Raw genomic sequence first — 27,610 nt, forward strand, 5'->3', positions numbered from 1 at the left:
CCTCAGGCAGGGAAGGGAGACAGCACATCCCAGATGATGCTGGCTGGGCAGGACAGGGGACAGGGAACTGCAAGCACAGCAGCCCTGGAAATCAGTGTTAGCTCTGCCATTACCCTGGCTGGTGCTGGAGACAGGCTGCTTCTACCCTCTGGTGTTGCACATGGTCATAACCGTGGTCACCAGAAGGGAGCTGAGAAGGCACACTGCCAGGAGAAGCGTTCTGCACTGCCAGAGATATCCTGGAACCCAGGACTTTTTTTTTTTTTTTTTTTTTAGCTTATCCTGAAATCTCGAGAGGCACTCCAAAGCCCTGCTCAAGTGGGAAAGAGGTATTGAGTTCATGGGGTGGGTGCTTACCTCCCGGGGTAAGGAAGCAAAGTTTGGACCCCTCCGGCCCCTCAAAGGGGCCAGCAGCTCCCCTTGGTATCAGGGGGATATCAAGGGGATGCCATCCCCCGTGGCATCCAAAGCCCCTCGTAGCTGAGCTGGTGGGGCAGGGACTGAGTGGAGCTTCGTGGGGCAGGGACTATCTGGAGAAGGCAGCAGGCTCCAAATCAGCATAGTGCAGACCCTTCCCCAGCCCTCCCGGCAGCTGCAGCCGCGGCGGGGAGCCAGCTTCGTGCTCTTCGAGCCAAGAGTCCGTCGGGGAAGAGGCAGAAATACGGGTTCGGTGCGGGGCTCCGCCGAGCACCGCATACTCCGGCTCCGTGCGGAGGAGACCGTTCGGCCGGCTGCCGGTAACAGGGAACGGAGACAAATGGCGGTGGCAGAGCGACCTCTCGTGGCGCCGACACGGCCTGGGGTGCTCAGCACCTCGGTTGCGATGGCAGCGGGCACGGAGAGTCCAGGAACACTCATCTGCACATCGCACACCTCTGCGGGAAGAGACAAGGGGGTGCCTACTCCCGAGCGCTGCTGGCAGCAGTTACACAAACAACGCCGTGAAGAACCCAAACCTCGCCTTGTCCCACCTGTGCCTGGCTCCAGTTTTCATTCCCAAGATGGACAAGCAGCCCTGTGCCCGTTGCCAGGCCCAGCTGCTGCTCAGCTCCTCCTGGGCACAGCTCTAAGTGAGGGCTGCAGGGAGCTGAGTGAGCAGTGGTCACAGCCCCCACTTTGGTGCAGGGAGCCTAAGCTGAAACCCAACCCTGCCCCTTCAGATGGAGTCTCAGGGGGAAGAGAGCTCCTGTCTGTGCCTCCAACGGGCACTGAAAACAGTGTCCCTCTGAACAAAGCTCTGGCAGCCCGAGCCCTGCCCAGCCCCGGGTTTGCCTCCCCACATAGACAGTGGTGCCACCATGAACTGGGGTCTGCACTAGTCCCATTGGGACCTGGCAGCGGCTCTGTGACAGCCGTGCCTGCCAAAAGCACTCCCAACTCTGCTGTAAAGCACAGGGTGTCCTGCCCCTCAAGGGCACAGCAGGGTGGGCACTGGCACCTGCTCAGGCCTGCACTGGCACACAGGGGACCGCCTCCCCAACACCTTGGGGAGCACAGGGGCCACAATGTGTCCTCAAGGCTGCCCAATGCTGGAGCTCTGCTTTATCTGTTCTCTGCACAGCCTGAGTCAAAGTGCAGAGATAGAGTTCAAGTCAGGTGGCCTCTCCCAGGAGGAGAGAAGGCTCCAGCAACTACCTCTGCAGAAACTGATGAAGTGCTCTGTCTCTCCTGGTTGCCCCTTCCTGCACCCAGGGACCTACACAGTGACACCCTACAGAGCTCAGGTGCCTCTGGGTGTCCTTCTGTGTGTACTTGAACTTGTATGCCTCCTTGTGCAGCACCAGGACTGCGATGGCTGCTTGAGAGCAGGGCAAGGCAAGGTCAGAGCCCTTTCTCTACACCCCTGGGTGTCACAGCAAGGGGTGTGACACCGACCTGGCTGCCAGCCAGCTGCAGAGAGCCTGCTCACGGAAACACGGAGCACAGCATCCCTCAGTGCTGGGCCTGGATAAGAGCAGGCTCACAGATCCACCTCGACATTTCAGGGTTTTTTCTGGGATCAGCTGGGATCTGAGCACCTGAGTTGTTGTGTTTAAATCTGAACCTATAAATGTCCTTTCTCTCTTCTCCCGCCCCCCCCACTGCCCTACACACAACCCAGTTTTCTTCTGAAGCTCTAAGAGTAAGTTTTAAATGACTCATTTTGCAAAGGGATGAACTGCACTGGCAGGCTCTTTTTGTTCTTTTGCATTCCCGAAAGGTGTTGTGTGTTGTTTTGGGGTTTTTTTCTATGCTGAGGAGAGGATCCAGAACAGCTCTGATGAGCTTGATGAAGCAGGCAGGACATGGCAGAGCCGACCAGCACAAGCCCCTGCTCCATGCCAGCCCCGAGCTGCCACCGAGCCCGTTTGGTGGGTTTCTGGCTAGTTCATTATTACAACACAGCCAGCAGAGCCACTCCCACCCTCCCACGGCCCTGCTCATCTCCTGTGCTTTCTTAAGCTTTTGGTAATACCAAACGAGCAGCATAATGACAGCCATAAACTCCAGGAGTGCAAGATCCTGGATCATGTTTTTCTCTAACCAGCTGGTGCAGCTCAGGACAGAGTGGTGAAACAGGCTGGGAAGTGTGAGCTTCTCTGCCCATTTCCAACCTCACTGCACTTGGCTGCTCATTTTTTAATCAGATTGGAATTAACTGGCTCCTCAGTGCACACACAGGGCGGTGGTTGCTTGTTTGGTTGGCTCTGGTAATCAAAAAGCAGGCTTAATGATTTTGACCTTGGACTCCCAGATCTCAGCATATTATTTCCAGAGTACATTCTATCCCATTTCTTCCCTTTTCCATGGAAATGAAGTTCCACTGGGCTCCCATGAACTATGGTGGATGCTCTTTTGGCTCTGTTCCCAGGAAGCTCACCAGCTCAGCCTAGTGAGGAACAGCAAGAGCTGCTATCTGGGGCAGGGCAGTGAGTGGGGACATGGGAAGCTCCTGCCTCTGGCAGCTGATCCAGGATGGATTTCAGACTCTTGAAAGTTGAAAGACAAAAATTAAGCTGTGCTGCTTATGGAGGATCTCTGCTACAGCTCCAGAGCAGCAGAGGAAGCAAAGAAAAGGAACATAAGCAGGTTTGCTCACACCCCTCTCTGATAACACTTGAACAGGACTTGAGGGGCAGCTGCCAGCTCTGAGGCAGCCTGGTCAGCCCCAGCTACAGACCTAGAAGCTGAAAATGAACCATGAATGTAGCCAGAAGGTTTCCCAAGGCAGCCCCTAACAAATGCTGACTGACAGTTTTTTGCAGGCAGGTGACTGCAGGCTGTACTCAGCCGTGATTGCACACACAGGAGTGAGGAAAAGCAAGGACATGGCACAGACCTCCCCAGCCTGCTCCTGCTGCAACAAGGTGTGTGGGCACTTGGTGTGGAGGAAAAGGCAAAGGTGACATCAGGATCCCGATAGGGCCTTGGGTGTTCCAGCAATGTCAGGGAAATGGAAGAAGCAGCTTTTAATCCTCTGTCAGCTACACAGCCCCAGCCTGCCTGACAAAGCACCATGTGCTGCACAGCTCAGCCAAGTATGGCCAGGGCAGAGGTGCCAAGGAAAAGGAGAAACTGGGTCATTAACATCAGCAGGGAAAAACATTCCCTGTGTTCCTAGAGGAGTTTGGGACTCCTGCTCCAGTTACTGCTGGAGGAGCTGTGCCCTGCAGAGGCACCTGGTGACCCAACCCACCAGGGATGGAGGAACTTTTCCTGGGGAACCTCACTCTAAGCTGGGAAGCAGACATGCCATCCATCTCTCCTCTCCTCCATTTGCATGAGGCAGGGAAAAACAGGTCTCTCTGATAAGAGTTTGTAAAAAAAAAAAAAAAAAAAAAAAGAGCTATTATCAAGGTGACTTTCCTTTTATGGTCAAGTTAGGGTTTTATGGACTTTATCTTTCTGAGATGTGTGCTGCAGGTTATTTTTATAAATGCTGACTCATTGACTTGGCAGCCATAAAATGTTTTCCCCAAGAAATGTATCCCCTCATCTCCCTTGATTTTTCGCTGATAATTTAATTGCCAACTGTGTGGAAGGAAAGAGATGTAATGAGGCCAACCTGGCTGCTGCTTAAACACTTGCTTTAAAAGACATTGTTTTTTTTCCTAGCATTGCAGCTTATGTTTGGAGGGTTGATGATTTCCAGTGCTCTTCCAGTTATTGTAAACAAGTGACTGAAAAATCTCAGTACTTGTTTGGAATTAAGAATGTTAATGACTGTCCTTTAAAAAAACGAAGAGCTTGAGAAAGAAGCTCAGCGTTTACAATGCAAAGGAGGAGTATAATTGGACGGCAGCTTTAAGCTGACCAGCGTTCTGTTCCCCGAGGTTGGCAGCAGCCTATGGGGCGCTTGTGTTTGGAACTAGACCCTGAGGACAGGCTTTTGGACATGCAGACTAAGCGGAATCATCTCCCTGTCACCCCCCAGCACGGGACGCTCGGATAGCAGCTCCTGAGGCTTTGTCGATGAGCTCAAGGACGCCCTGGTTCAACCCCAGCACTCCAGAGCCCTTCCACATCTCGCAGCTATCGCTCAGGATCCTCCACAGAGTCCATGAGGCTTCCCTGGGCACATGTTAGAGGTGCGGCCTTTCCTCACTGGCTGTCACTTCCCAGCAGCTCTATTCACCCCGCTGCTGCCTTCTCTCCCAGAGCGGGATGTGGCGAATCTCCACGGGTACCACGCGGCGGCTCCGGCGAGGCGGCTCCGGCGAGGCGACCTCGGTTCCGCATCGTCAAGCGGCGGTAGGTCTGGCCATGCACAGCGAGGCCGCCTGTCTCCCGGTGGGCAGCGCTGCACTCCCAACCCACTGCGAAGCCGGGCGAGGGGTGGACGCCACGGAAGGCCAGGGGACCCGGCCGCCGGGAGACGAAGGCCGAAGACAGCGGCGCGGTTGCTATGGCGACTCGGGCATGGCGCTGACGTCAGTTCCGGCACGCCCCCGACGCGGTGCGGAACAGGGACGGACATGGCGCTCTCGCGCGCGGAGCGCTGTGTCGCGCTGCTGCTGCGGCTGCTGTCGCGCGCCTGCCTGGCCCTGCTGGGGCTCGTCAGCCCCGCGCCGCCGCGCGCCGGGTCCGCGCGTCCCACGGCACCGCGCGCCGTCCCGCCACCGCGCCGCGACCTCCTGCTGGTGCCCGCGCGGCGCCTGGCTGCGCGGCTGCGGGCGCGGGAGGTGCGGAGCGAGGGGTTGACCGGGGCCGGGGGGGAGTGGAGTGAGGAAATGCAGCGAGATCGGGGGTGGGGGGCGGAAAGAGGAGGGGCACCGGGATCCAGCGGGAAGAGGAGTGAAGAGGGCAGTAGTAGGTCTCGGTGTCGGGGAGCATGACTGCCGGAGGGTGTCTGAGGTGTCCCGCGTCCTTCCCAGGAATCTTGGGGGCACCGGGACCAGGGGAGTGGAGCGTGGCAGGAGCCGCTGCTTCCCGTAGAAAGTCGCGGAAGCAGGAGGCGTGTTGGCAAGGGGGTACCTGGGCTGCCCGCCTTTGACGGCTTTCTCCGCTGTGTTCGGTGTAGGTGAAGTGCATCGAGGTGGTGGAGGCGTACGTGGAGCGGATCAAGGAGGTCAATCCCCTTATCAACGCCGTGGTTAAGGACAGGTAAGCCGCGGAGAAGAGGGGTCGGGATGTACCGGTTGGCTGAGGGGCTGGTTGATGCCGCCGACGGTTTCCACTACCGCCCCAGGTCTGGGTGCTGCCTCGCACCGGGAGCGCAGCGGGACCCGGCTACCCCCGCGGCAGCACTGAGCCAGTGCCCGGTGCTCTTGCCTGCGGGGCAGGCGGAGCCGAGCGGGTTCTGCAGACCGGCAGGTCTCATCTTCCCTCCCTAGCCCCTGCCGCGGCTCAGCAGCTCCCGCTCCGTGCAGCTCCCCAGCCCCACAGGGATGGAGGGAGTCCTGGAGCTTCCCCCTTTGCTGCCTTGCAGATTCGAGGAGGCCCTGCAGGAAGCCCGGCAGGTCGATCAGCTGCTCGCCGAGGGCCCTGGCGATGACTTCCTGGAGGAGAAGTTCCCCTTGCTGGGGGTTCCCATCACCGTCAAGGAGGCCTTTGCTCTGCATGGTACATTTGCCCCCACTTCTCTTCACCTTTGAAGGCCCTGACTTGCTCTGTTTCAGCCCTGCACACTTGGAAGGGAGCAGCTTCCCTTCCCTGGTATGCACAGAGGAAGCCCTGGGCTCTTGTGTTCACTTTTAGCACCAGTTGTGGTGTCTCAGGGGAGCAGCCCTCAATGAGGATCCATGTCTCAGATGTGGTCCCTGTGAGTAGCCTTGCAACCTGCTGGCCCTGATATCCCCCTTCCGTCACACCCCAGGGATGCCTAACACCTCCGGCTTGGTCAACCGTCGCAACGTGATTGCCACCTCAGATGCCACAGTGGTGTCCCGACTGAAGCAGGCCGGTGCTATCCCACTGGGTGTCACCAATTGCAGCGAGCTGTGCATGTGGTATGAATCCAGCAACAAGGTCTATGGCCGGACCAACAACCCCTATGACCTGCAGAGGATTGTCGGCGGCAGCTCAGGTTAGTCGCAACCCCTTGGCACAGTCCTGGAGCAGCAGCAGCAGTCATAGTGCAGTAAGGAAGGGGTTCCCAGGTGCCCTACATGCTGCTGTAACACATCCGCTGGGCTTCAGCAGAGCTCGTGGGCTTCATACCTGGGCAGCGGCAAAGGCCATTTGGAGGTCCAGCTGCTCTGTACCTCCCAGGTGTTATGCCTGACTTGCTGTGTCTTGCTCTGTGTGTGAACAGCAGGGCTGGGGTGGCTTTTGGGCAGGGAATCCCTTTGACCCATGCTGCCTGGGCTTTCCCCAGAAACTGCTACAACCAGGTTAGCTCCCACCCTATGAGACCCCTTCTGGCACAAAGTGCAGCACCTCGAGATGCTGCTGCTCTTCTGGGTGACTCCACCCTGTGTTTTTTGCTGTGTTTCTTCCCATGCAGGAGGGGAGGGCTGTGGTCTGGCAGCCGCCTGCTCACTCATAGGTGTGGGCTCCGACATCGGCGGCAGCATCCGGATGCCCGCCTTCTTCAACGGAATCTTTGGCCACAAACCCACGACAGGTAGAGCGGCCACAGGGATCTCCTCTGCTCCCCTGCAGAAGTGTCAGGAGGTGGGGTGCGGGTGAACCCGTGTGGGGTGCTCCTGTGCTTGTCTCTGGTGGGATTGCTGCAAGGGCACAGGCAGCTTCTTGCACAGGACAAGCCTGTTGCGTGAGCTTCGGCAGTGGGGAGCCTTTTGGTGGCAGCTTGCCCAGCGCATGGCAGGTGGGAGGTGTTTCACCTCAGCATTGCATCCTCAGCGTGGGATGTTTTGCCGAAGTCAGGCTTTGCAGCTGGGGTGTTGCCCTGGCAGCTGGTGTCCCGGCTGGCTGCTTTGCACCCTGCTGCCAGCTTGCCAGCGCTGCCGATGGGTGTAAGCCCTGGTGACAGCTTCCCTCTGTGCCTGGAGGCCATGCCCTGGCTGGAGGCAATGCTCGTGGGCACTCTGGGGGTGATACGCAATGTCTCCCTCGGTGCCCGCAGGGGTGGTGCCCAACGATGGCCAGTTCCCAAATGCTCAAGGGGTGCGGACCAGCTTCCTGTGCACGGGGCCCATGTGCCGCTACGCGGAGGACCTGGAGCTGATGCTGAGGGTCATGGCTGGTCCTGGGGCCAACAAGTGAGTTGCTCTCACTGCTCCAAGCTGCTGAATCGCTCTCGGCTGCTTTCTGGCCAGCGCAGCGGGTCAAGTCCTGTTTGTACCAGACAAGTCTGCACCACCCAGTTTGCTCCTTACTGGTTTCCTTCCTCTGCCCTGGCTGCAGCAGGGCCATTGCAGCTGAGCATCACTCACGTGCTCTGGGGAACAGGCAACAATGGTCACTTGGGTCCTCCTTCCAGGAAGTCCATCAGCGCTGCCCCAGCATGGCCCTTCCATCCTGGGACTGGCCTTTCTTTGGGCTTCCACGTGTGCTTTTTCCTGGGGCTGAATAATGAGCTTTCCATCCCAGGCCATGGCCCTATCAGGTCTCTTCATGGCTCCCTGCAGCCAAGCAGCCTTTCGTGTGTGCGTACCAGTAAGGAGTGAGCAGAGGTGGGGCAGACTGGGCAGGTCCTGCTTCTTGCTGCAGCCTGCACAAAGCTGCTTTCTCCATTACCACTTTTGGGTCTCCATTACCACTTTTGGGTCTCCATGGCTTTTGTCCCGACCCCAGTCCCAACCCCAGCTGTGGCCAGGTTCTGTGGTCACAAGGTGCATCTGGAGAGCTGAGAATTTTCCCTACAGCAACAAATGTGCAGAAGCAGCTGGGGATGGCAGGGGGTCATGTGAGCAGCTGGATGGGCTGTGAGCAGTGGGTGGCTGTCTCCTCAGGGACTCTGTCCTGCCCTGATGGGTGGAGCAGTGTGGCCTAGGGACATTCCAGGTGTCCTGAGGATGCATTTACAAGTGTGTGTAAGACTCTGGCAGCTGGGGAGGAGCCAGGGATGGATTAGTGAGCAAAAAGCTCTTCCTTTCCCAGGCTGAAGCTGAATGAAAAGGTGTCACTGGAGAAAATTAAATTCCACTGCATGGATCATGACGGCGGGTCCATTTTTGTGTCACCTGTGGACAAGGAGATCTTGCAGGCCCAAAAGAAGGTAGGAAGGGATGGAGGTTGGCTCTCACTGGGGTGAGCCTAGAGATAAAACCTGGGGAGACCACTCCAGGGACTCCTGTGGAGGTGAGTGCTCTGTGCTCCACTCCTCAGGGGCTGCAGCTTCTCAGAGACAGCCTCAAGTCCCTGTCTTGTGCTGCCAGTGGAAGAAAAGTGGAAACATCTTTTTCTTCTGCTATGTTAAAGAAGAAAGGGTAAAATCTTGCAGGCAGCTGCAGATCCCTTGCCAGCAGCACCCATGTATTGGAGCACACTGGGGTGTCCAGAGCTTTTGTCCCAATTTCCATTGCAATGTCTGTATTTTGCTTTCTGAACACCTCTTGTCCCATGTCAAGGAGACCTTCTGGGGCTGCAGGGTGAAGTGATGGCTGTGTGTTTGCCATTTCCCCAGGGTGGCTGCTTGGCATTTAGTCACACAAAGGAACTTGTTTGTTTTTTAGTGAAATCTTCTGTGTTGCTCTTGGGGCTCTTTGGAGTGTCATTGGGGTGGGTGGAGGGCAGTTTGGGGAGCTCTAAGGCTGTTACAAGATGAAGGAGGTCCCACTCTTTGGGGCAGAGGGCTGCAGACAGGAGCTGCAGGATCCTCTGCATGACAGCAAAGCAAAGCTGCTCCCAAGCTCTCTCCTGCCCCTGGTTCTTATGGGCAGAGCCACTGCAGAAGCAAATCCTTCCTGCTCTTCCCCTTAGGTGGTGGAGCACCTTGAAAGGGAGCTGGGGGTCCAAGTTCGGCGTGTGGCCATCCACAAGATGAAGTATTCTTTCCAGATCTGGTCAGCCATGATGTCATCCAAGGACAGCAATGGGCAGGTGTGTCAGACTGAGCTGGCAAAGGCACAAATTCAGAGGCAGCAGGGAAGAATCAGCTGTTTGGAGCCAGCCATAGAGAGCTGTAGGCTTCCTCGATCTGGCCTGGGCTTTCTCTGTTCGCTTTGTCCTCCTGATCCTTCTTTCACCTCATTCAAATTTGCACAGCCTCTTCTTTGCTTTCCTATGAGATGATGATGCAGCTCCCAGCTGAGGAGCAACGTGATTTATGGAGGAAGAGGCCCATGCTGACCTTCTCAGTGCAGGCTGGCAAGACAGCCAAGCAGACAGTGTCCCGCCTTGCTCTTGCCCTTGAGCTCTGTCCCCTGACGTTGCAAGTCAGGATTTATTCCTGTTAGGATGCCAGGACTGAGGCAGGAGATCAGCAGCTTTCCAGATGAGTGCTCTGTGCATGCAGCTGGTATTTAGCAGCAAAAATAAACTCTGAGGAGTATTTTAACCTCCTGTGTTCTGCCATGAAGGCCATGATGGAAAGTAAACCAGCCCCAACTAGCTAAGGAGGCCATGGCTGGCCCCCACTGCCTTCCTTTCTCTGATCTCACAGCTGTATGACAGCACTAAGTGCCTCCAGGAGACATTCTCCAGAGCATCATGGAGAGGAGGGGGAGCTGAAAGGTGCTGCTTTGGGAGGGGTTCCTGCACAGAGCAAGGTCTCAATTTCTGGCTCTGTGTGCAGCTCTGGGTTTCTGCTGGTGCTGTGACACCCCTGATGGGCAGCTCTGGGCACAGGAACAGGTGATGCTGGGATGGTTGGGCAGCCTGGGGTCTCACTGCTCCCCATGGCACAGCAGCAGTGGTGCTGAGGAAGGGCCCTGCGTGTGTGTTCCAGGAGGCACAGCTCTTCTCAGACCTGCTGGGGGATCATGGGAAGCCAGTGTGGCCACTCTGGGAGCTGATCAAGTGGCTCGTGGGGATGTCTTCCCACACTCTTCCAGCCATTGGTAAGGCCAGGAGGAGCCTGGGGTGCGCAGGGAGGTGGGGGGCAGCTGAGATGTTCTTTAAAACATTGTCCTCCCAGTGCCCTCACTTGGGACTCTGGAGTTCACACTGGGAGCTTCAGACTGTACTTCTGTAGTGGCACTGGGTGTGTTCAAACACTGCTCAGAGGGGAGCTGGCCGGACGGTTGATAGGTAGGATTGGATATCCTGGGAGAACAAGTGCGGACAGTGGAGCTGCAGGCAGGGTTTGCTCCTGCTGTGAGCCCTGCATGAATGGCTGGGGCTTGAGGGAGCCAGGCAAGGATCTGCACTGATCGTGTTTCTGAGCAGCAGGTACCAGACAATGCTAATTAGTGCTGCTGTCTAGTGAGTGCTGAGGTCGCTCTGCCAGCTCTGCTCAGTCCCAGCAGCTGCAAGAACTTGAAGTAAAGAGCAGGCTGAAAGCCTTTCCATTGGCAAAGATGTTGCCTGCAGAGCTGTGCAGGGGCCAATCCAAGGTGCCAGCAGAGAGGGGAATTTGGGGAGGGGGGCCTAGGAGCTGGGGTGGTGCATATGCTCTCCAGCCTGCTTAACTCATGAGCCTCCTGTTTCCTCTCTGTTCCTGTTTGTGCCCCTGCCCTGCAGCCCTGGGACTGACTGAGAAGCTTGTGAAACTCAACCCTGGTGGGAATGCCAAGCTGGTGAGCATGGGGAAGAGCCTGCAGGAGGAGATGGAGGCCCTGCTGGGGCCAGACGGGGTACTCCTCTACCCCTCCCACCCCATCACAGCTCCCAGGCACCACTCCCCCATATGCATGCCCTTCAACTTTGCTTATACAGGTGAGCTCTGATTGCTCTGCTGGGTGCAGGCAGGGGCTGTGGGTATGCCCACTGTACCCTCCTCAGAGTATTTCCATCCCTGGCAGTGGGGTTGCAGTGCAGAGTAGTGTCTTGCTGCTCCAGAGCATGGCACAAAGATGATGGTCATGTTTCAAAACAGGCATTTGTACCTGCTGTCCATAGTGGGGCAGGTTTGGTCTCGTAGAGGGGGTCACCCTGCCCCAGAGGGATGTGCTCGTGCTCAGACAGCTGGCACTTGGGTTTAGCAGGCAGGGAAGAGCTGCTGCATCTCTTGGGGTGCAGTTTGGGACTTTCTATGGGGCTTTCCCACACCTGGGGTTCCTGGCTTTTCAAGTCTTGGAGGGATGGTGCCTGGGGCGGGAGTGTCCCAAAGCTGATCTTGGCACGCCCCAGCAAGTGCCACCTAAGTGTACCATCATTCATGAGTGCCCGAGATATGGGTGCAGGGAACCTCTGTGGTTGTGTCTGCACTGCCTGCCTTGCCTGCACCACTCTGGCACAGAGGAGCAGCCTCTGCCCCACACTGGCAGAGCCAGGCAATGATGTGTCCTGGTTGTTGTGCTTGCTCTGATGCAACCTTCTCCCTTCCAGCTATCTTCAACGTCCTGGGCTTGCCTGTGACGCAGTGCCCGCTGGGGCTGAGCAGCGAGGGGCTGCCGCTGGGCATCCAGCTCGTGGCAGCCTCCTACAACGACCACCTGACTCTGGCAGTAGCTCGTTATCTGGAGAAGGCCTTTGGAGGTTGGGTTTTACCTGGGAAAGTTTAGCCTGGACTTCTGGCACGGTGGGGAGGCAGAGACAGAGATGATGGTGCCCAGCAAGACAGTGGAGGGCACTGATGACTGATGCCATCGTGGCACTGTCTGCTCCCTCTGTGCCCTCCTGGGTGCCTCCAGCCCTGGGGAAGCTAGTGTGGTGCTGCTAGAATCATCTCTTCCCCACAGCACCCTCTGCATGGGAGACCTGCTGTCCCCCTGGCTCCTGGGTGCCCTGGGCTGGCAGCAGGCTCCCTGCATCCTGCTTGTGGTGGGCACCAGTCTCCTGGGCATGGAGATGGCAGTCTCTCTAATGCTTGCTGCTTTTAAGACACTGAGTGAAGGCTGGGGAGAGGTGCTGCTCCCAGGCTGCTCAGGAATAACTGTTTAGCACCACCAGGTGCATCCTTGCTGCTGGGCCTTGCCTTGCCCATGGGTCCAGGATGGGGGAGAGGGGCTGAGGGTGCTCAGGGCAGCTACATGCTCAGCTCACCAGTGGTGAATTGTGGGGTGGATGATGCTGGGCTCTGCCCAACACAGAGCTGGTGAGAAAAGGAGAAGCTTTTGCTCCAAAGGTGAGCTTTGGAAAACACTGGAAGAGCTCTTTAAATGCCCCTCTCCATGTGCTGAGGCAGCTAAGGCATTTCCTGCCTGTGTTGTCTTCCCTTCCTGTCCTGGAGGTCACAGCCTGATTGGTGGCCCCTGCCCCTGCCCTCTTGCACTGCCTGGCCTCTGCCCCAGGAACAGGAAGGTCCTGGGGTGGGAAGCATGCATGAGGTGTTCTTGGCAGGGGTGGTATTAAAGAGTCTGTCCAGTTTGCTGCTGGCCATGTGTCCTCTTTCCCAGTGTCCTGCCCTCCCAGGGCACTGGCCTTGTCTCCACTTGTGCTCTGGGATCTGTGGAGGCTGCCAAACTCTGCCAGCCATGGGCACAGTGCAAAGACAGCCAAGAAGGTGCTCCAAGGGTGGCACTTGGCTGCTGCTGGGCTCTGCTTGGACTCATGGTGCCCACTCTGCCTCCTGGCAGAGCTGAAAGGTGCTGGTGAGCTCCAGTGGTGCCGCAGTCCATGGCTCCGCTGGTCTGTGTGGTCACACAGTGCAACTCTCAGAAAGCATGAGCCCTGCTGCTTTCTGTCCCTGAGGGGCTCCCAAAGGTTTGAGGCATGTGGGGTGATGCTGAGCCAAGTGCAAGCTCCTTGGGGCAGAGCAGGTCCCAGGTCTGCACCCAGCCTGCAGCACTGGTGGCACAAACCAGCCTTGGTGTTGGTTTTGCAGGAATGCCTGGTTTGTCTCTGTCCTGCCATGTGTCACCCCTGGTCCTGTCCCTATCCCTGTGCTCTCTTCTCTCCCCAAGCTGCTACTAGTCCCTGCAAGCAGGTGCTGCATGCCAAGGCTGGGTGCTTCTCAACACTTCCTCACAGAGGTCGCTGCTGAGCCGGCCCAGGGCTGCCAGCCTGGGGAGCCTCAGCTTGAGGAGGCACAGGCAATAAGGGAGAAAGAAACGTAACCCCAAGCCAGGAAAAAGGGCACCAACCACCAAAGCCAAATCACTTGCTGTGGGACGTCTCCACAGCCTCACAGATGGAGGACACAGCAGAGGGAGCTGGGCAGACCCTGCTGGTGCTCCCAGCAAATGCTCTCAGAGCCTGTGTGGCATCGCCTGAGCCCTTGGCAGAGCGTGGTGGGTGCAGGCAGCTCCACCACGTTTTGCTCCAGTGGGTTCCTGTGATGGCAGGAACTGGATGAGCAGCTGCACTGCCCAAGGTAGGGGGGAATCAAGGTGGTGGGGAAGTGGGTGAAGGGAAGGATGCACGGAGAAGAGGGGGTTTGGTCTCTGCAGTCTCAGCCACGGGGTCTGTATTTTTACAGAAACCACAAGACAGGTGTTCAGTTTTGCCCTCTGGCCAAGGTGGAAGAGACAGGGTGGCTGGGGTCATCCTGCAGCCAGTGTTGGTGCTGTCAAAGTGGTCGTCCTGCAGCAGGAGCAGCCCCATCCCTGCCCACCCAGAGGGTCCTTCCCAGGGGCTGGCACTGCTCTGCACCTCTGTGAGTCCCAGAACAGCCCTGTGGAGACATGGCTTGAACCTTCACCTGGGCCTGCCTTGAAGCCAGGAGGGTTGTGCTGGTACCAGGGCAGGGGGAAGCCTATATCCACTGCCCAGCTTTAGTGCTGGCATTTTGGAGGTCTCGCCTCGGGGCTCAGAGCTCTCTCCAATGGTGTGCAGCTGCCCACTACCACTTGGTGGCTGCTCCTCCTTGTTTCCAGCTCTGAACGCTTGGGGAAAGCATTTTGCAACACCTGCTAAAGTGTTCAGACTCCTAACATCAGTGCTGATTCAGTGTAAAATGCGAAGAGCAAGAGGTAACAGATGGGAGTAAGCCAGCCCTGTGAATGTCCAGTCCAGCCAGGGGGATGCTCCCACCCATGTGCCTCTCAGAGGTGGCCCCAGGCTCCCCACCTTTACTAGTGACTGAGTCCCACAGCTGGCAGGTTGGCATTGGTGGCTTCAAAGCCCTTCCCTGTCTCCCCTTGGAGAGTAATGTTCCTTCTGTAGCTGGCAAGAACAGGAGAAGAAACTCCTCCATAGCTGAGAGGTGGGGCAAGGACAAGCTAAGAAGCTGCTGCCCAGGTTTCAGAGGAGGAAAGAGGAAGCAGGATGGTGACGTGCCTCAGTCCCCCCAGGGCTGTGCAGAGCTGTGGTACCACTGCCCAGTGGGATCAGCCACAGTGGGTGACCCACGTGGACTGAGGTCTCTGCTAAAGGCATAGCACCCTAAGGGGTACCTCGGGGGGTGCCATGGCACCGGGGCAGGTGCTGGTGTGCACAATCCCCTCCCAGTGCCACGGGAGGCTGTGGGAGGCGGGGGTGTGTCGGTGGTGGTACCACCGGTTGTGCCGGTGTGAGTCACTCCTGAAGCACGCTTGAGTCACCACCAGCGTAGAGAGCACCAGCCCCAGAGCTTTTTCAGCCCTGTGTCCTGGTGATGCCAGCAGTGAGGCTTTTTGCTGCCTTTTAGAGAGGGACTAGACACCACGAGGGACCAGCTAGAGGTGGGTGCAGCAGAATGTCCTTGCAGCACGTATGTGGTGCCATGGCAGATTGTGGCAGCTGCCACAAGGCAACTGCCCTGCTGCTGTTTCACCCCATTCCCAGCAGGCACCCCTGTGCCATGGCTGGGCACACAGCCTGCCTGTGCCAGGCACACCTGCAGTGAGCATTGCTTGGCTGCAGTTTCAGGAAGTCTTCAGGAAGCCACAGGTTCCGGCTGCCTGTCGTGTTTGCGGTGGCAGAGCAGCCCTGGCACATCCATCCTCTCGCCACCGCACCCAGCATGGCAGTGTAGAGCTGGGGGCAGATGGACAGGGCACAGCGGGATGAGCCCTGTCCTGAGCCTGAGCCTGCTTCTGTCCCTGGCCAGCTGTACCCTGCTCCATGGTAAGTCGGGGGGGTGGCCCTGGCTGCAGGTGTGGGGTGAAGAAGGGGCACAACGGTCAGACCTACAGAAGGTACCTGCAGGGAGGACACGACCAGACGTGTTCTATATGTGATGGGAAAGAAACCCCCGGGGTCACAAGTAGCTACGTTAGGGAGCTGGTGCCTGTTGCATGACTGCAGGTGGGATGTTCTGTGGTGCTCAGGAGTTGCCTGGGACAGGCACGAGGCTCTATGCTGGCAGCCAGCACTTGCTCGGTCCTGGCAGGGAGCTGTTTTTTGCCTGTGGGGGGCTGAAGCTGTGGGTTGGGGTGGGAAGCCCTACAATGCCTGTGCAAAACAGGGAGAGCTGTGCAGCACAGACAAGCAGTGAGCAGCCAAGGAGCAGGTCCTTGCAGGGCAGAGTGCTGCTGCCTCAACCCCTTCCTCTTGCCCCATCACAGGGACGCCGCTGCCTCCGCGGGACGTGAGGCTGGAGGCACAAAACTTCCACGTCTTCTTGCGGTGGGAGCCAGACCTTGGCTCACCTGGTGATGCCATGTATGACGTGGAGTGGAGGAGAGGGTAGGTGGGACAGCAGGGAAGAGGGGGCAGAGGTGCCTCATCCACCTGCACCCTGCAGAAGGCTGTTGGGGACCCATGGCAGCCAGAGGATCCAGCAGTAAACATCAGAGTAACAGGACAACAGAGCTGGCAGAGATCTTTGGAGATCAGCTGGTCCAACCCCTGTGCAGGCAGGGCCAGCTCAGGACTGTGTCCTCTTGGGTGTGGACCACCTTCCATAACCTGCCTGAGCAACTTGTTGTCTTTCCTGGTCACCCTCTCAGGGAAAAACAAAAGTGGTTTCTTTTGGGGTTGGAGTTTTCTTTTCCTTCTTATGCTGAAATGGCATTCCTTGTATTTCAACCTGTGCTCACTGCCTCTTATTCCTTGATTGGCCACCAGTGAAGTCTCCATATTCTTTACTCCATCACAATAATCCTCTCACCTGAAGCCCCCTTTAGGGGCTAATCAGCCTTGCTCATTCAGCCTCCCTCACACCACAGAGACCTCCACCCCTTGGTCATCTTTTGGCCCTTCATCAGGCTCTCTCTGCTGTGGACATGATTTTTCTTGTAGCAGAGCACGGGTCAGCAGTCCCACCAGTGCCACTAAGAGAAGAGGGGACTTGAATTGCTGGCACTGCTCTTCCTAGCACAGCCCTAGATTGCTGCTGTTGGCTCTTCCACAAGTTCCCAGAAAGGAACTTCTGCTTGGGAGGGCACCCAGAAGGAGAAATCCCAAATCCCTACTTTCTCTCCATGGGCAGAGCTTTCCACTGGACCAAAGCAGAAGCCTGCTGGGGGAACAGCACCAGCTCTTCCTGGGTGTGTGAGCTGTATTTTGACAAGATCCACGATATCTACTGGGCAAGAGTGAGAGCAGTGGCCAGAGGCCAGCCATCCAAGTGGGCCTATTCCAGCGAGCTGCAGCCATACAGAGACAGTAAGGACCAGGGAGCTCCTGCAGCTGGGCTCCTGCTCTTCTTGGGGGGACAACGGGGAGAGGGGTCCTTGGAGAGGTCAGGTGGGATACAGTGGGAAATTGTATGAGGATATTGGTGGGAAAAGTGCCAAGAGCCCCAGTAGGAGGAAAGGGATGGGAACAGAGCTGCTGGAGAAGGACTAGTGAAAGAGCAAGGGGACAGAAGAGGAGATGCACTGAGACAAGGACCACAGATGGGTGGCCCTAGGCCACCCAAGCACTGTGAGTCTGAAAAACACAGTGAGGTGGAGTAGGAAAGAGAATACCCCTCCAGGCTTGCCTTTTAAAAGCATCTCCTGTTCATCCTTGCTGTGGGTCTGGGAGATGCTGAGTGAGAGCATTTTGTCCCAGCAAGACAAAGCTGGGTGAGGCAGGAGTAGTCCCTCCAGCACTACCTTTGCCCTGGCTGCTGTGTTTGTGAGATGCAGGCATAGACTGGCTGTCCTATCCAAAAACTCTCTCTTTTGGAGGAGAGAAAAGCCTCAGGACCTTTCCCTAACTCATATCACAGGGGGGTGTTGCAATGAACTGAATGTGCCAGCAGCTGGAACAGGATGGATGTCAGCTGCTTGGTTTCCCTCTTTAATTCCCTCTGCATCCAGCTGGCATGGAAATGGATGCACTTAGCTGAAAGAGAAGTTGCTGTACTCTACAGTGAGTCTCTGGAGCAGCATCTGATGGCTCAGAGGTGAGGTGCTTAGCAGCAGGAAGCCAGAGGTGCAAGCAGGTCTGTCCTGGCTTGGTTGGTGTGACTTGAGGAGGCAGAAGCAGCACTGAGTGTCACAAAGACATGGTGTCTGCTGTTTCTTGAGCTGGTTTCACAGGACAAAGTTCTATCATGCTAGACCAGAGGATGTTTCTGTGTGCTGGGAGTGGGATGTTCAAGAGAAAAACATCATCTGCCTTCTGTTTAAAAGGGCTTCATTTTCCTCCTCTGTTGTTTTTGGTTTGGTTTGGTTTGTTGGTTTTTTGTTTGTTTTGTTTGGTTTGGGTTTGGTTTGTTTGTTTGGATTTTTTTTTTCTCCCTGCAGCAATTGTGGGCCCCCCAGCGTTGTCCTGGCTGCTCCAGGGTGACATCCTCAGTGTAAACATCACCATGCCGCTGACTCCCTTCCGAAGGAAAAATGGCTCCTACAGGCCAGTGGACAGAGTGCTGTGGAAGCTGCGGTACCAGCTGAGCCTGCACGAGGGGAATGTCACCCTCCAGCAAGTATGTGGCAGGGTGGGCCACACTCAGAGGGCACAGGGCTTGAGAAAGCATTCCTGGTGCAGCAAAAATGCTCGTGGCCGGTTGTGTTGGATCGGTGACACCTGTGCCCATTGAGATGCCCCAGCCCTGCCCACAGCCAGCAGTGCAAGCAGATGAGAGATGCTTTACCCCATCTCAGGGCTCACAGGCTGGGGGTGGCAGGAGATCCTTCTCTTCTAGACTGCATGAGTGGGAAAAGCCCTTTACAGTTTCTATTCAGGTGCAAGCATGCAGTAGGTGTTCAGTGAGATGCTCTGGGAGTTGGACATCTCCTGGGGTGGAGAGAAAAGCACTGGACGTGCTGGGGAGCAGAGAGGGAGGGTCTGTGCTCTACAGCATAGGGCAAGTGTGTCAAGGCCACCCTGGGGAGAGAGGAGCCATGCACAGACCCCACCTTGGCCACCAATCCCCTCTGCTTCCAGGTGCCCTGCAAACAGAATGGGAAGAAAGTTCCCTGTACCTTCAAGTTCCTGAAGCCCAGCACGCAGTACTGCATCCGGACAGTGGCCATGGGCATGGCCAAGGAGCAGATCCAAGAGGCTGAACAGTGCCTGGTGACTCCAGCTGGCCCTGCAGGTAGGAGCTCCTCACCAGCTCAGCTGCCGTGGTTCCATCTCAGGACCTGATTGTGGCACAGCCACATGTGGAGGTGTGGGTTACTCATTCCCCAGACATTCTGGTCAAGCGTAGGCTTGGTGTCCCAGCAATACCCTGGGGAGATGCTCTCTCACCATTCACTTTGGGCTTGCCCCACATCTCCTTCTTGAACACCACAGCCTGCCTCGGGGTCTCTGGGGCTGGAGGGGACAGCATCTGGGCTCCTTCCACCCTTCAGCCTGTTGTGACCTCCTGGCAGGCTTTTCCTGGGTCCTCCTTGCCATGCTGAGTTGTGTGTTTCTGCTGAGCGTGACTGGGCTCTGCTTCATCCAGCTACACATCCTGCTGAGCACCTCAGAGATGCACCTCCCAAAAGTGCTGGTGAGTGACCAGTTCTCCCCCAGCCTCTGCCCCATGGGTGTCTCATCTTACCCCTGCCTCCCAGCTTCCCAGTGCTGGGGGCGGCAGCAGCCTGGGCTGAGCAGCCCTTGGAGCACTCTGGGGACAAAACGAACTTGCTGAGCTCTTTAGCTAACTTGCTCAGCTCTCCCTTGTCCCATCGTGGAGAGGAGGTGGCAGGTGGCTCTGCTGCCCTGGCCCACCTCAATGCCCTTTGCTTTCCTGGTCTTCTGGGTTTTTGCCTGAGGATTACTCATGTTTCTGCTGCTCATGTCTCCAAGCAGCTGGGAGCTCTTCTACTGGCACCTGGGGCATAGATTGAAAGGCAGCAGTGTGATAGCTTCTGTGGCTGTCCCCCAGCACCAGAGCCCCATGTTGCAGAGCCCTGTGTATCTCCTGGGTGTGACCCCATCAGAAGGGTTGCTTGGGACTGTTCTCCTCCGTGGGGTGCACAGTTCTTCACCCTGAGCCTGCTGGGGTCTCAGCAAGCCAAGGCTGACTGCTTCACTGCCTGTTTCCTGGCAGGCTGTCTTCAACAGGGACATGAGTGTGCCCACCAGGGTGCCCACCTTTCAGCTCAAGGAGGACTCCCTCTCCTTTCTCCTGCCATCTGTGCTCCCCTCCCATGGGTTGCAGACAACACCCGCTGCTCAGCTGCTCCCAAGGACAAGATTTTCACAGGACCTGGGTGGGTACTGTGCCAATGGGTTCAGGCCAGACCACCATGAGGGAAGGAACCTATCCTGCACCTTCACCCAGGTGGGTCATGCCTTGGGCTCCCAAGTTTCCTCACAGCTGGAGAAGGGTGAGGAGGCACATGATGAGGATGATGTGCTGGAGCAGCCGGTGCTGGTGGGACTGACCAGAGACAGCTACACAGGTGACAGGGACTACCAGACCTCCAAGATATGGCTCTCCCTCCACCTCCAGCTTTATTCTAAATGCCAGTGCCCAGCCCTGGGATCAGGAGGCTGCCTTCCTCTGCCTGCAATGGGCAGGAGCCTCATTCAGGAGGACCTGCGGGACAGCCTTGGCATGGCAGGGCACTGCATACCACTCAGCTCCGTGAGACTGCCAGCCAGCGAGGAGGACGACAGAGGGCAGCTGATCCATGCTCTCCAGCATGACCGCAGGACTGAGCTGCAGCCAGGGGACAGCACTGTGCAGCAGGACGGCTCGGAGCCCGCAGCACCGGGCATCCCCTGCCAGCTGCCCCAGCTGCCTGCTGCCCGCCCACAGGTATCAGCCTTCTCTGGCTACGAGCCGCGTGTGCCAGCTGACAGGAAGCCATAGTGGGCAGGCAAGGGCACAGCAGCAGTTCCTGGCACACCAAATCAGAGAGCATCGAGCAGAGCTCGAGGAGCAGCCTTAGTCAGGATGGCTGCCTGCTGGGACCTGCCTGTGCCCTTCTAGGGACGGGAGAGGGGCAGGCACCTGCATGGGCAGGAACCAGGCACAGCTGCCGTGAGTGGGTGAGATGAGTCTCTTCAGAGCTTCCCTCCATGGTTGCGGTGCTCTTGAACCAAAGCATAAGGAATAGAGACCAAAGCTGAAGCACCCCAACCTTTTGTCTATTTATCCACCTCTACATTTGTCTCCGTGTGTGTGTACAGCATGGATACTAAAGCAAATTTATGTGTGATCATGTACATATAAACCTCTTTAATCAAAGAGGAGGTTTTTATTATTGGTTTTTTCCCTTGTGTGGAAATCCTGATCGTGCACTGAAGCTGGTTTGCAAATAACACTAAATTATTCTGGAAAACTGCCTCCTGTGCTGATTCTCTCTGTGTTATAGAACCAGCACTGGCCTGCCTGAGCAGCATCTGGGAAAGGCACTGGGAAAACCTCAAGTTCCTCTGGGAGAAAACTGCATCCAGAGAAAGCTGCTCTGTGTATTGCTGTCATGTGGGAGAAGGTGGTTCCTCAGCAGCTGCCGGACAGCTTGGATATTGCTTCCATAGGGATTCATCTCTGAGCCCTGTTCTGTGGCTGTTGGTGAGGCTGTGCCTGCAGCCAGCCTGTCCCCAGAGCTGCTCAGTGGAACATGTGTGTTGCCCACACACCTTTTGCTGCCAACAAAGTTCCCATGGGGGTCAGCTGAAACAAGTCTGATACTCCTTCACTTGTTTCACTTTCTCTTTTTGATAAAATGAAAAATCAGGTCACACATAGGTATCATTCTGGATTACATGAAATGGCTTTTTTTTTTTTTTTTTTTTAATTTTCAGGTGTTTAGAAAGCAAACCAAAAGTCAAGGCAGAAGAATTCCCCCATGCTAAACCAAGGCAGAGGTCAGAGGATGTGAGATCTTGAGGCAAACAGGAGCCAAAACACTGCAATCTGTATAAGTCTAAGGTCACTACGTGGTGGGAGGGCACTTGTGGCAGGCATCTGTTAAGCATTGGTCAGTGCTGCCCTCATTGCATGCTTGAGGTTCCCCAGGCCAGGCAAAGAGCAGGCATGGTGCCAGTCCAGACCTGGGCTGCTTGCTGGGAGCTGCTGGCCCAGCACAGTGGGACTCTGCTGGCTTCCGTGGCCATCTTGTTGGATGCTGGGTTCAGCTGATGCTTCTCTGACAGCCTGCCAAGTCTCTAAAGATCTAAAGCAAACCAGCTCTTCTCTGAGTTTTTGGCAGGGTGGTGGTACTGGGATCCCTGTGGGTGGTTCAGGCAGGTTTCTCACCAGTAGCGAGGGCTCAGCCCAGCCCAGGAGGTGGTTGAAGCAACTGGGATGCCCCTGCTCTGTAGGAAACAGAGATGTTCATGCAGAATGGAAAAAGGCAAAAGGCTCGTGACATTTCCAGATGGTATTTTAGCAGCTGAAGTTTCTGAGTGGATGTGAGAGGGGGTTTTTATTTCATGTGTGAGGGGGTTTTCCCTTCACCTCAGAGATGTGAGCAGCCTGTGGGGCTCTGCAGAGCACAGCAAGAAGGCACCATGCTCACTGCAAAGGGGAGGTCTTGGCACGCCCCGACAGAGACCTGCCACAACCGCGTGTCTGGATGACACCCCAGGCTGGGTGTTAGGAGTCGAGCAGGAAGGGCTAGGGCTGGGTCCAGGGGCAGGCCCCCAGCTACAGGCAAGCCCATGCCGCAGGATATCTGGCCTGCTGCAGTGCCAGGCATGTGAACAACCTGGCTCCCATGCTGTGCTCATAGGTGTCCCAGGCTCCCTCCACAGCCTGGAGATGGGGGAGCCAGCGATGGATCCTCGGACATCCAGCCCACAGCCTCCATCATCTCAGAGGTCAGCTAATGTTCCTCCTGCTGGCCCCAAGCCCAGGGCCCCAGCACGGTGCCCGGAGGTGTTCGGAGCGTAGGTTTGTGGAAGCTCTGACTCACCATGATCGATGGGCTCGCTCCTGGCCTCTGCTGCTACCAGATCAAAGCCATGAGAGGAATGCAGCTGAGAACAACTCTTCATTAGAAACAGCAGGTTTAGGACTGTGCAGGAGGGTGTTTTTTGTTACTAATTCTCAGAGAGCTAAGCTGCCAGCACAATGAAGTATTGGAGGGTGGAAAATTGCTGTGCGGGGGCTAATGGGGCTTTTGCAGCTGCCAGGAGACAAACACAAGAGAGACAGCAGCTCCTGAAATGACAGGGAAAGGTGAAGATCTAATAGTGTGCAGGCTACCAGGATGAAGGAAGATCTCTACTTGCCTTTGGAAGCAAGAGAGAGGAGGGAGGCAGAGATGTAGAGAGTGGCATCTCAGGCTGCAGCCCACACCCCAGATCTGCCTTGTGCCCACCCTGTTCTGCCCACTCTGTCCTGCCTGCACTGCAGTTGCTCTAGGGCAGTCCAGAGCCACCCCAAATCTTTGCTGCCACCACAGGCATCGTCTAGCATGTCTGTGTACCTGCAAGGGATGTGGGACTGTGGGCTCACTGTGCAAAGCCATTCTCCAACCCCTTTGCAACAGCTCTCTAGCTCCAGGTGGGTTCCCAGGGTGGCCTGGAGCCATTGCTTCTTCCCATGGTGTCCCTCTCCAGGCTGTACTTCCTGCCCTTGTCCTGACAGAAGTGATGAGCCTGCCTCCAGGAGTTTTCATTATATGGCATGAAGCCAGCATCGAGGAGATGGAGCAGCTGGAAAACAGGCTAGATATGGATTTTTGTGAGGAGAAAGGGCCCAGCTAAGTGGCATGGATGGATGAACATTTCGAGTCATCTGTCTCCCAGTCTGATCTGTGCCTGGCAGACAAGGGTTGCAGACAGCAGTAATGATCTCTTGTTAATGCACCTTCAACCATGTTATGAAAAATGGGAGCCTGCACCAGGCTGTGCAGACACTGTTGTGTCCCTGCCTTGTGGTCAGCAGGGTCATGTTCAACCTCTTGGTTGCAAAATAGATTCTCAGGCTCCCAAGCATCCTGTCCAACCCTCCTTCAGGAAAGGCTTGCATGGATAATCCCAAAGCTGATTTGCAGCTCCCGAGAGCTTAAGATCTTCTTGTGTCTGTCAAATGCTTCCTCACTGCTCTCAGGAAATGAGGCACTATATGAAGAAGGCCATGAGCTGCTGTCACAGCAAAGCTGGCCTGTCTGAGGTCACCAAAGTGACCATTTTCAGCTGGGTTTCTCTGAAACCAGGCAAAGAGGTTTAAAAAGAAACAAGTCCAGTTGGCTGCTACAATGGTAACTTGGAAGTGAAGCTTGTGAATAGGATGGGGTCTCCAATGGGAACTGGAGAAACCTGGACATGGGAGACCTGAACCAGATGCCTGCTGACACAGTGTACAGCTGGAGTCTGCATTTGTCAGTTACTGAGTCCTGCAATTAGGGACTGGGGCACCTACTGAAAATCAGCTTGGGATACCTGAGGCCAAAGGCTTTGCCACTACCCTCACGTTGCCATGAGATGTGAAAGGAATGGAAGATGTGGTAACCCTTGGGGAAGAAATTCGTGATAAAAAGAAAGTGTGGATCCACATGTTTTGTCCAAATGTTGGTGCCATGTTCTCTCCTGATCCTCCTCCAGACCCCACCAGCGTCATGGTTAACCTGTTCAGCCTTCCATAGCACTCCCTCCCATGGCACAGCCACAGTAACCAGCAGAGTTCCTGAAAACCCAGCAAAGCATTCATCAAGTGTCTACATTCCGGAGTGAAAGAGATCAAACTGGTGCAGGGCCAGCTGTCTCCTGTCATCAGGACTGATGGCCAACCAGGAGAAAAGACAACCCACCTGATGAGAACATATTGATCACAGAGAGCTGGAGGACTTAAAAGAGAAGCACCCCACACTCCCTCACTCACAGCTTCCTAGGAAATTGGTCAAGGCTTGGAGAAGAAGATGCCTTCCCAGATAATGGTCATCACCTTGGTGCTACTGTTGAGAGCTTGTTGCATCAGTGCCTATCCTGCCTATCCTGAAAGCAGCAGTGCCCAAGGTAAGGATGATCAGCATGGGTGTTTGTGCCTGACAGACAGGTGAGGTTTGTCCCTGTGCACCACTTCACGGCTGGCAGCAAGTGCTGGCTCAGACCATGTGGCTTGTATCTGGTGCTTCATGGGGGCTTTGCTGCTGCAGGCATGCACAGCAGCACAGCTTCCCCCTGTTTCTGGGGAGGGTTTTCCCCACTGTCATTAGGAGTAGCGTATGAAGGGTTGAACCCGTTCCTGGTGTGGCCAGGCTGGACAAGAGATGACCATCTGCCCAAGGGGCTGCTTTGGCTGTTGTGGTCTGCAGAGAGCAGAGGTTGGGTGAGGTGTCCGGGTACTCTGGGATGACAGACAGCGTTGCCCTGGTAACCAGGCAGTCTGGAGCGTGCAAACAAAACGTCCCTCTCACCGATGTTCTCCTGACACCCTCCGTGGAGATGAGGGAACTACAGTTCACAGGTGGAGTGAGCCCCTTGTGCTGCTCGAGTCTGGCGTGGGCTGAGCTCTGTTCACAGGGCTGGCACCAGCCTCCCAACAGCCACAGCACTGTCTGATGGCATCGTGTCAGCAGGACACTGATGGCACCGTGTTTGTGCAGCACTGTGTGATGGTAGTGTGTTGGTGTTACAGGGTCTGCTGGCACCGTGTCCATGTGACACTGTCCAGTGGCACCATGTTGGTGCATCCCTGTCTGATGGCACTCTGTCAGTGTGGCACTGTCCAATGGCACCATTTTGGTGCATCACTGATGGCACTGTGTGCCAGGAGCTTCGCTGCAGTGCAGTGCCTCACTGTGTGCCACTGCCTGAAGCCAGAGCCTGGGGGGACCATTGGGTGGCTTTGTGCTGTGCCACCCATTTGTACTCTCCCTGTGCTCCTGGGCTGTACATGTTGGTGCCAACCAGACGGTTTAGACACCCTGGGCTTCCTGATGCTGGAGAAAAGTCAGTTGGGCAGAGCTTGTATCCTCGTCCTCTTGTGCAGTCCCTATGAGCAGTCCCAGTGTGGCAAACCTCCCAGTGCTCTTGGAAGTGAGTGGCACAGGGGCTCCTCTTGTCCCTCAGCTGAGTCTTGGGGACTTGCAGAGCTTTGGTAGCTTGACCACTTTGTCTAAGGCAAAGGAAATACAACACCAAGGTCAAGCGCCTAAGGTTGCTCAACTCCCAGAGCTTAATGGGAGCTTCCTGGGGGCTGTGCACTGGCAGGCACTGGAGGAGGGATGAGTTGAAGGATGAGTGCTGGAAAGTCCCTGACACACCAGCTGGATTCCAGTTAAAGTCAGGCTGGAGAGATGGACTGAGAGGGGACTTCATGCAGTTCAGCAGGAGAACTGCTGAGCCCTGCCCTGGGAAAGAGCAACCCCAGGCACCAAGACACAGCAGGGCTGGTTTGGTCAACATGCCCTCCAGCAAAGCTGGCCAGTAGTCTTCAGTGGTCCTGGATTGCATCATGTAGAGCATCAATGCAGATCAAAGGAGAAGGCTTTTCCCCTCTGTTCAACAATGCTGAGGCCACACCTGCAGTGCCAAGCCAGCATTTTGAGGCTGGCATGCATGGCCAGATGAGGAGATGAACCCTCACCCCCCTCAAATAACATGCCTGGCATTTTTTTGGATCTGTAGACCATGCTCAGGCTCTCCATCCCACTGCCCAAGGAACAAGCATGCTTCAAATGAGCCTCTTTGTCCTTGTCACTATCTCCCCATTCAACACAGACCTTATGCTAACGGATTTTAACCTGGCTGATGGTGCGGCTGACTTCATGGCTGATAGCAAGCCTCTAGCAGAACTCCAGCCACCCAGGAACCTGAATCAGGCTCTGTCTGCACTGGGGGAAGGGGCAAGCCACCACCAGAAAGCAGCTGGCAGCAAGGGTGAGTCCCAGAGCTCAAGGTGAACGGGACCTGTGGATGGGGCTGGTGTGGAGGCACAGGTGGAAGGGGGAAAGCACTGGGATGCTTTTGAAGAGGTGAAGGATTGTGTCCTGATGCAGCAGTGCTGCAGGTTAGCTGTTCCCAGGGCAACATGGAGAGAAGCAGGCAATGGTGCTGTGTCCCCTCTCCTTCTGATGTATCTTCCCTTGGCTCTTGCCCTCCATGCTGGACCCACAGCCCCTGACTGCTCCAGAGAGTTCATACACTGTCTTTTTTTTTCAGGGAATAAAAGCTCTCTGCAGGAGGATGTCCCTAACCACTTGGTGAGTGAAGATGCCTCTCTGGCACAGCAGAGGGTGGCCCAGGGAGATGCTGTGGGGCAGGGGAGTCCCATGAGCTGTCCACAAGATTCCAGCATATCCCAGCCCTGCTGGGCAGTAAATGGGGACTGACACAGGTCCTGCTCAGGTGCTTCCCTCCCTGAGTCAGCAGTGGGGGGAAGAGGTTTTGGGGCTGTTTTTTCCAGGTGGACACCACACATCCATGATGGGTCTGCTGTGCTGTGGCAGGTGGAAGACCTTGATGCAGTCCTCTGGAAGATGGTGGCAGTGGGTGAGCTTCAGAGCCAAGGATTTACCCAGACAGACCAGGCCCCTCAGCAACCTAGCAAGAGAAGTGAGTGTCCACCTCCCAGTGGGTCTTGGGCCTCACCCACCACTGACCTGCAAAGAGCAGGGGCTGGGCTTGGGATAGGGGATCCTCATGACTTGGGATGAGGGGTGCTCATGGTTGGAGCAAAGGATGCTCATTACTTGGGGTGCAGGGTATTTGTGATTAGGGTGGAAGGTTCCCGTGGTGTGGACTAAATCATTCACCTCCCAGGATGTGCTCCTAGAACTAACTTCAAAGTCAAAGGAGACCCTGGGAGAAGAGATGATCATCTCTCTTCCTTTCAACTTTCCAGCTGTAGCCAAAGTCTGCTGCAGCCCCTTCCATGGGTGTCTTTTCATTTTTCTCCCAGCTTGCTTCTGGAAGTACTGTGTCACCAAGTGATGGTACAGGAGAAGCTCTGCCAGTGAGCCTGCTGCCTCCACCCAGCACCTTCTCATGGGATCATCCCTGTGTTACCCCACACCTCACTGTAGGCTGAGCTGCACAGAGCTTTGGAAGGTCT

At 56.1% G+C, this 27,610-nt stretch overlaps 1 protein-coding gene across 1 annotated transcript; it reads left to right on the forward strand.

Moving 5' to 3' along the window:
- The first annotated feature begins 4,955 nt into the window (after positions 1 to 4,955).
- FAAH2 (fatty acid amide hydrolase 2) lies at positions 4,956 to 12,791 on the forward strand. The gene is made up of 11 exons (XM_054388592.1): positions 4,956 to 5,162; positions 5,501 to 5,583; positions 5,909 to 6,042; positions 6,296 to 6,505; positions 6,926 to 7,045; positions 7,508 to 7,643; positions 8,485 to 8,602; positions 9,307 to 9,426; positions 10,274 to 10,385; positions 11,008 to 11,202; positions 11,815 to 12,791. Exons 1-11 carry the CDS (start codon positions 4,956 to 4,958, stop codon positions 11,988 to 11,990), a joined length of 1,611 nt encoding a protein of 536 aa, XP_054244567.1. The 3' UTR covers positions 11,991 to 12,791.
- The last annotated feature ends 14,819 nt before the right edge of the window (positions 12,792 to 27,610 follow it).

Source organism: Indicator indicator, chromosome 17, assembly GCF_027791375.1.
Source record: "Indicator indicator isolate 239-I01 chromosome 17, UM_Iind_1.1, whole genome shotgun sequence".
Classification (NCBI taxonomy): Eukaryota; Metazoa; Chordata; class Aves; order Piciformes; family Indicatoridae; genus Indicator; species Indicator indicator.

Excerpts from the sequence above, each read along its gene's own strand:
- FAAH2 (XM_054388592.1), top strand. The coding sequence starts at position 4,956 with ATGGCGCTCTCGCGCGCGGAGCGCTGTGTCGCGCTGCTGCTGCGGCTG. Across the intron at positions 5,163-5,500 it reads CGCGGCTGCGGGCGCGGGAG|GTGAAGTGCATCGAGGTGGT; the intron begins GTGCGGAGCGAG and ends TGTTCGGTGTAG. Across the intron at positions 6,506-6,925 it reads GATTGTCGGCGGCAGCTCAG|GAGGGGAGGGCTGTGGTCTG; the intron begins GTTAGTCGCAAC and ends CTTCCCATGCAG.